Source organism: Aquila chrysaetos, chromosome 12, assembly GCF_900496995.4.
Source record: "Aquila chrysaetos chrysaetos chromosome 12, bAquChr1.4, whole genome shotgun sequence".
In the NCBI taxonomy this organism is placed as follows: Eukaryota; Metazoa; Chordata; class Aves; order Accipitriformes; family Accipitridae; genus Aquila; species Aquila chrysaetos.
Genome location: NC_044015.1, coordinates 26844145 through 26850964, shown reverse-complemented (window position 1 = coordinate 26850964; position 6820 = coordinate 26844145). Strand labels below are relative to the sequence as shown.

Below are 6820 nucleotides of genomic sequence, written 5' to 3'. Positions count from 1 at the left end.
AAGCGGGGCACACTTGCACTTTAATCTGGTTGTTAAACAGTTCTGAGAAGCAGTGTGGGCTGTAAGCTGTGGAACAGTAAAGCATAAACAGACAACACTGTTTACCAACCTTAGTAAAGACAGCATTTTATTTAACAATAACAATCCTGTAACCACCAGTCAATCTTTCCATGACTACAGATATTTTAAAAAGTTACAAAATTTCTCTAGACAAATTATTTTATGAAAAATATGAACTAGAAAGAAAATATAGCTGCATATTATCTCGGAGGCAACACTACATAAAAACAAACAACAGGCTACTGAATGGATCTTAAAAGTGTGGGGAAAAATACATATGCAGTTCGTTAAATAAGCTTCAGAGTTCTAGTTTTCAGGAAGTAAAGAAGTTCAAAATGGAAGAAAACATCATCCAAGTCCTCTCACTATTAATGTTCTTTCTTCAAGATCAGGGCCAAGATTCTTGGCTTTTGAAACTAAGGAATTTACATGACATATAAACAAAGTGAAACTGCAGTTTATTGAATATTCCTTTCTAACAACAAGTCTGATAAAAGTCTGAATGGCAACTACTTCATGTTATATAATTTCTTCAGTCTATAAAACACTTTACTCTCTAAAAGAGTAACCAAGTACAAACACAAGTTTCACCAAGTTGCATGTAAGCAACAATCTGTCTCTCCAGTGTTCTGTGTTTAATCTGATTCAAAGTGACTTAGCTAAAATACAGGTTGGGGTGGGAAGTCAGAAAGCTGAGACTGCAGCGTGTGACCCCAGAATAAATACTGGCTGCACCAGGCAGCCTTAGCAGAGGACCATTATTGCTCCTGTAAATCCACTTGGTCCTACTTGTTACCAGATACACACTGGGTTCAAGCTTTAACCAACTTACGGTGGTTGTGAAAAATTAAAAAGATGAGCAGTCTTCTAGAAAAAAATGCTGCTAAAGCAACATTGGAATTCTTGAAGAATTAAAATACAGCTTTGCATACAAAATAACAAGATGAATTTGGCTAGTTCTCAAAGTTTTTGTAATCGCGGTGTATTTATATAAAGTCAAAATCTATGATAGTATAAGCCATCATAAAAAAAATACCAATTTTCATCATTCTAAATCAAGGGTTCACATGGTTCTTACGGTGTCAGGGCTTGCCACATTGCTTCAGTTTGTTGTTCCGCTACAGCTTCCCTGGAATAGTCAAGATTATTTCCATTCCACATGCCAATGCCCCTTAAACCTCGACTCTTCACATATGCTGCTTTTAGAGAGATGCTGCGGGGGTCATCATACCATACTTGGTGGAAGTGACCAAGAGAATCCTAGAAAAACATTTAAGCACTAGCGTCAGTATCTACCTATCTATATAAACATGATACACTGAAGTTCATCGAGTTTTGATACGCTTTCTGTTGAATGCAGTGAAAAGTACAATAAAAAACTGAGATATGCAAGCTATGTAGATTTACACAATGATATTTTCCTGATTTACAAATTATTTTTCACACAGGACAAGTAAAAATTTTAAGTTGAATACTTGGCTATTTTTTTACTTGTAGAACCTTAAGTTACAAAACAGTGATACATTTTAACTGAAGTTAGATGAAAAGGCTCAGCTAATTTGTATTTTAATAATTTTTTTTAATACAGTTAAAATCTCAGATACACTATCTAACCTAACAGGTGAATTTAGTTAGAGACTAAGTGCTTTTTTTCAGCAATAAACAGTTGTAGAGGAGGTTGTAAAATTTTGTCAAAGTTATACTGCTTTGACCTGGTCATTGCTTACAACACCTTTTAATCATCTACATGTGAAAAAATTATGTCTAAAGAAACAAGACAAAATGCATGCACTGTGTTGTTCATGTAAGGACAATCATTCATTGACTCTTTCACTACATCTGTGTAGAAACCAAATGCAGAAGAGAACATGCATGCAAGCCACTGGGTTAGAAGAACTTAAGAGCACCTCAGAATCTGTTTTAGTTTAAATCAGTCATCCACTCATAAAAGTAACTGTAACAGTGAAGGATGGAGCTATAGGATTTCTTTATGCCAAAATGTCCTTTTTGACACAATACAATCTCTCAAGAAAACTGCAAAGAAATAAAGATCTTTATTACTCCCGTAGTCTTCAGTCACTGCACCCCTCTTTCAGACTAGAAATTCAAGATATGGAAATCCAGCCATCCTTTACTACGTGAAAAAAAAAAAAAAGTAGAAAACACAAATGGAAGAATCTAATCTGAAAACTTTATAATCAAAGAACCATGGTTCATGAATGCTTACTCCGCAACATGGTGTCTTATAGACACTTACCTTGTATTCGTAAAATGGAGATTTCTGTACCTCATCCCACAGCACCCCTGAAAGAGAACTGTTCACCTGCTTCATTATTGCTCCGTAGGGGACCTGACGCCCTGCAGCATCACTGCAAGGAGCCCCACGGAAAGGTACTTTGGAAAGGGAACAAACATGATCCTGAAAAAAAAGCAGAAGGCATGAGTTTCATGTTACCTGGATTTATTGAACTCCAAAACAGCAGTACAGCCAAGAACAAAGTCACAAAATGCATTGGGGTCTCAAAAATCCCAAATCTTCAAGTAACTGTGGCAGACAGATTTGTAGACACAAATTAAAGACACAGTTAAATTTTGTTTACTCTGTAGTAATGCAGGATTGGATGGACATCATTCAACTTAACACAGTTGTCTTATCTTGTCCACTTTTAATTGACTCCTACATTTTTCATAATTATAATGTTGTTTGAGACTCCACAGTGACAGGTTTGCTATCATTTGTTGCACCTAGTCTTTAAGCAGTGAGCTTAGTGACTGTGTTGAGAAGGCAGATACAAGTGTTGTAGTGCGTTTGGACATCATCTCTTCTCATACAGATAACATCTATAGCTCCTTAGTCAAACATGGTGCTTGGGTATCATAGGGTTCAGGTTCCCTAGGGAGAGATAAAATGCCTTGTTTGGTAACACGCTGCTCATCAGTTATCAGCCAAGCAAAAGTCTCTGCCTTGAGTCCCAGCTTTATGCTCTTATCCATCAGACCACAGTATTTCCTAATCCAAAAACAGGATCATCAAAATCTAGCTGTCTCTTTCCAAGGAAAAAATTAACTGCAAATGAGTAATCTTCATCTTACCTTAGATAGGTTTTGGCAGACGTAGTCATACCCATACCACGGGACGCCCATCACCAGTTTCTTCGGATCAATGCCCATAGTAATGTACTCTTCATATCCTAGTTTTGAAGGAAATAAAAATTAAGATGCATTATTGTATTTTCCCATGCTTTTTATTCTTACAACTAATCTAGAGCCAGAGCCAATACAGGACTCGCATGATCCCCAGACAGAGGCTAAGGTGCAAGCTCTTCTTTACCTCCCACCTGCATACTCCTAGACTTGCTCTATATCTGAATAGATAGTAACTAGTAACTGCTCTAGTTGCTCACATTTAAAACCAGCTGCCCACAGCAGCAGTTCACAAGGACGAGAGAAATGTTTTAGGTTCATTGCAAGCCCAGGCAAACACCATTCCTTTGGCTGCTGTTTGTCATTCTAAAACTGTTCTTCACAGTCGTGAGGGCTAGACAATTACTAAGTAACAACACACAACTGCTGAAGGTCTATCTGTAGCATCATAAGGATCTGAGATACTGTTTTCACATTAGAACAACACATATTTGAGCACATTCAAAAGCCTTAATACAACCGAAAAATAGTCTAAGAAGAGGCAATCTTTTCTATCTACTCATGTGAACAATGTTCTGATTCCTGGGGAGGCATTTTGTCCTCACCAACTAAAGTCTGCAGGTAAGGAGCATTGGCTTTTGCAATACAGTCTGTCCAGATCTGGCTCTGTTCATCATAGGACATCACAAATAAGAAGTCACAGGCATCTGCAATTCCAGTGTAGTTGTAGCACCTTTTATCTATGCATGCTGGAGACCAAGCCACATCAAATGTTACCTGAAGGAAAAATGCACAAGTTAGTGTTGTGTATGGCACTTAGGCCCTCTTGTTTTCTCTTTAAAAAAAAGCTGTAACTTTTAAAAGCAGTATTTCCCAAATGTTGCACAATGTTAAACATACGGTGATACTAATGAACTATAGGAGAAGCTGCTCAGCTGATAAAACAAACATTAGATAAGAAACAGTGAGCGCCCCTACCAGTGGATTCAAAACACCAAAGAAATTAAAATATAACATGAAAACCAGCTGATCAAAAATAGGAAGCATGATGCAAATCCTTAAAACTTTAGTGATGGGTTTACCAAAGCATTGCCAAGCTTTTGCACCAGAAGGCTGTATTTGCCCTACTTTCAAAGATTCATTAAGCCATACTAATAACTGCGAGCTCACACAAGGCAGTAACATTGTATCTACAAAACTCAGTGAAATCCTTCTTCCATTTAAATTCATACAGGTCGAAAAGAGTGATTCTTACGATAGCATATCATAGCTAACATTCATAACTAACCATTCATGAGAATATCATGCTTTAGATCTGCATAAATGTTTTCATATTCATATGCTAAATAGAATTCTCAAAACTCCTTGCATTTCATAAAGTTAAACTTAAAGTTTGTATAAAGTACATTATTATCACCTGTGATCCTGGTATTTCTCTGTGAAAAGCATCTGTAGTTTCTTTAACAAGGTCTGTTAATGCATGATACTCAGGGGAGGTTTCATTAACTTCTTGCTCTATATCTATGTTAATTCCATCCATATGCTGTTTTTTTGCAAGGTCCACCTGTTGGGATATCCATGCCGTTCTTTTAGCAGGATCAACAATTTCCTTAAGAGGTACATCACCTAGACAAGAGGCCTTTAAGAGTTAGCACATATTTGCACCACAGTAAGAGGAAAGGTTTGTCTTTACTAAACCAACAAACACAACACAAAATAAAAAATCCCCACGCTCATACTGGTAAAATACAAAGTAGTTAACTTTTTTCCCAAGCAGCTTTTTGAGAACCCACCCCAGAAGAGATTACCAAGCTTCTTTGAGATAGTGGTGTTTAAAATTAAATTCCTTTGGGATTTTTTTCTATAATTTTAATCTCCTTACTTCTGCTTAATATTCTTTTAGCCACTGTAAACTACCTTTCCCGAAATCAATGTGCTTTCAGTATTTCCACAGAGCCAGAGGGACTGTGTCTTGCTGTTTAGATAAACATACTTTTATGTTTAACCTTTGTTGCTTTCCACATTGTGGTCTTGGATTCTGTTTTTGCCTCAACAGAGCCAAAACTTGGTTACATTGTGTAAGCTCTAATGGACTTTGTCTTTCTAATCAGCATTTGTACCTGCACAGGGCTCCCAAGTAGTCATGTTTTAAAACTCAAGCACTTCCTAATACAGAGGGATTGATTTAAGTGAAAAATACTGAAAAGTACTTAACATCCTTTCCCTTACCCCGTCTTTTGGGTACTGCACATAACATCCAGAATACAGACCCAAACAAATATCTTCTATGGGCTTTTCCTTTCCTCCCCTCCTCCCTGTTCCTCCACAGCTGTGATGTTCCCTGTTAGAGAACTTTTATTTAGATGTCACTGGAATGGTTTTGTTATTAGTGTGGCAGAAGCCACCGCTGGTTTTCTTTTTAATACCCTACATACCAGCATGTGCAAAATGTCAAGGTATTATAGTCCTGTGTGCATTATCCCTTTATCAATTAATCTTCTTACTGATTTTTAATACTCTGCATACAAGCGAACGTGAAATGTCAAGGTATTATAGCCCTACGTACATTATGTTCTTATTCACGTATCGCATAAATATCCACATTTTTGCAATGTAACCAACCTTTCAGTACTATCCTGGAGCCTTTAGAGTGAGCATAGCACATGAGCTCAGGATCGTACTTTCCGAAAGCTGCCACAGTTGTGATTTTTGACCAGTCGTAGGATTTCCAGGTTTCCTTTCCCACATCGAACACGAACACCTGGAAAAGGGGTAAAAAGCACCCTCATTAGCTCCAGACACTCCTCAGCAGGCCGACTGTTTTCCGCACACCTCCTCAGAAGGTACAGGACTTGCGCTTCTGGAAACCAGCTGGCACGGTTGCTTCTCTGCACTCTGCCCGCTTGCAGGGACAGCTGCCCGGGGCTGGGAGCGCCGGCCCGGCACCCGGGCCGGGCCGGGCCGGGCCGGGGTTTACAGCAGCTGCCTGCAACACTTAACCCTGCAGCGGGGACAGCAGCCGGCAAAACCCCGCTCGTCACAGCTCGGACATTTCCCTATAAATCACGCGCACCTGTCTTTTTTTTAGGATCTGTTCGGCTCTAACGCAGGCAATTAAAATAAGGCAGCGGCGCACGGTGTTCTCACAGCCTGCTACCCGCGCGGGCCGCCCCGGGACCGGCCTTCCCCGCCGGCCGCCAGCGCCGCGCCTCCCCCGGGCCGCCCTCCCCGGCCTCCCAGAGCCGCCGGGCCGGGCCGAGCCGGGCCGAGCCGGGCCGGGGGGCCCAGAGCCGCCGGGGGACGCGCACCTCGAAGCCGCCGGTGCCCGTGACGGGGTGGCAGAGCCGCGGGTCCTGGCAGGGGCACGCACCGGCGGCGGGGCCGCCCAGCAGCTGCAGGAGGCCGAGCGGCAGCAGCCACCGGCCCCACGGCCGCCTCATGGCGGGTCGCCGCTTCCGCCTCGGGCCGGGCGCCGGCGGCGGAGCGCCCCGCGGAGACGCCGCTGTGTCCCCGCCCGGCGGGCCCGGGGCGGCCGCCCGGCGGGAGGGAGGTGCCGGAGCCTCCCCGGCGGTGTGGCCGTGGGCGGCGCTCGGCCCTCGGGGCCGGCCCGCCGCCG

At 41.9% G+C, this 6820-nt stretch overlaps 1 protein-coding gene across 1 annotated transcript; it reads right to left on the bottom strand.

The window, feature by feature from the left end:
- Nucleotides 1-100: 100 nt before the first annotated feature.
- On the bottom strand, nt 101-6749 carry CTBS (chitobiase). The gene is made up of 7 exons (XM_030032381.2): nt 6513-6749; nt 5827-5965; nt 4622-4830; nt 3810-3981; nt 3154-3251; nt 2318-2479; nt 101-1320 (listed from the first exon to the last, which is right to left on the bottom strand). Exons 1-7 carry the CDS (start codon nt 6642-6644, stop codon nt 1135-1137), a joined length of 1098 nt encoding a protein of 365 aa, XP_029888241.1. The 5' UTR covers nt 6645-6749; the 3' UTR covers nt 101-1134.
- Between the last annotated feature and the right edge of the window lie 71 nt (nt 6750-6820).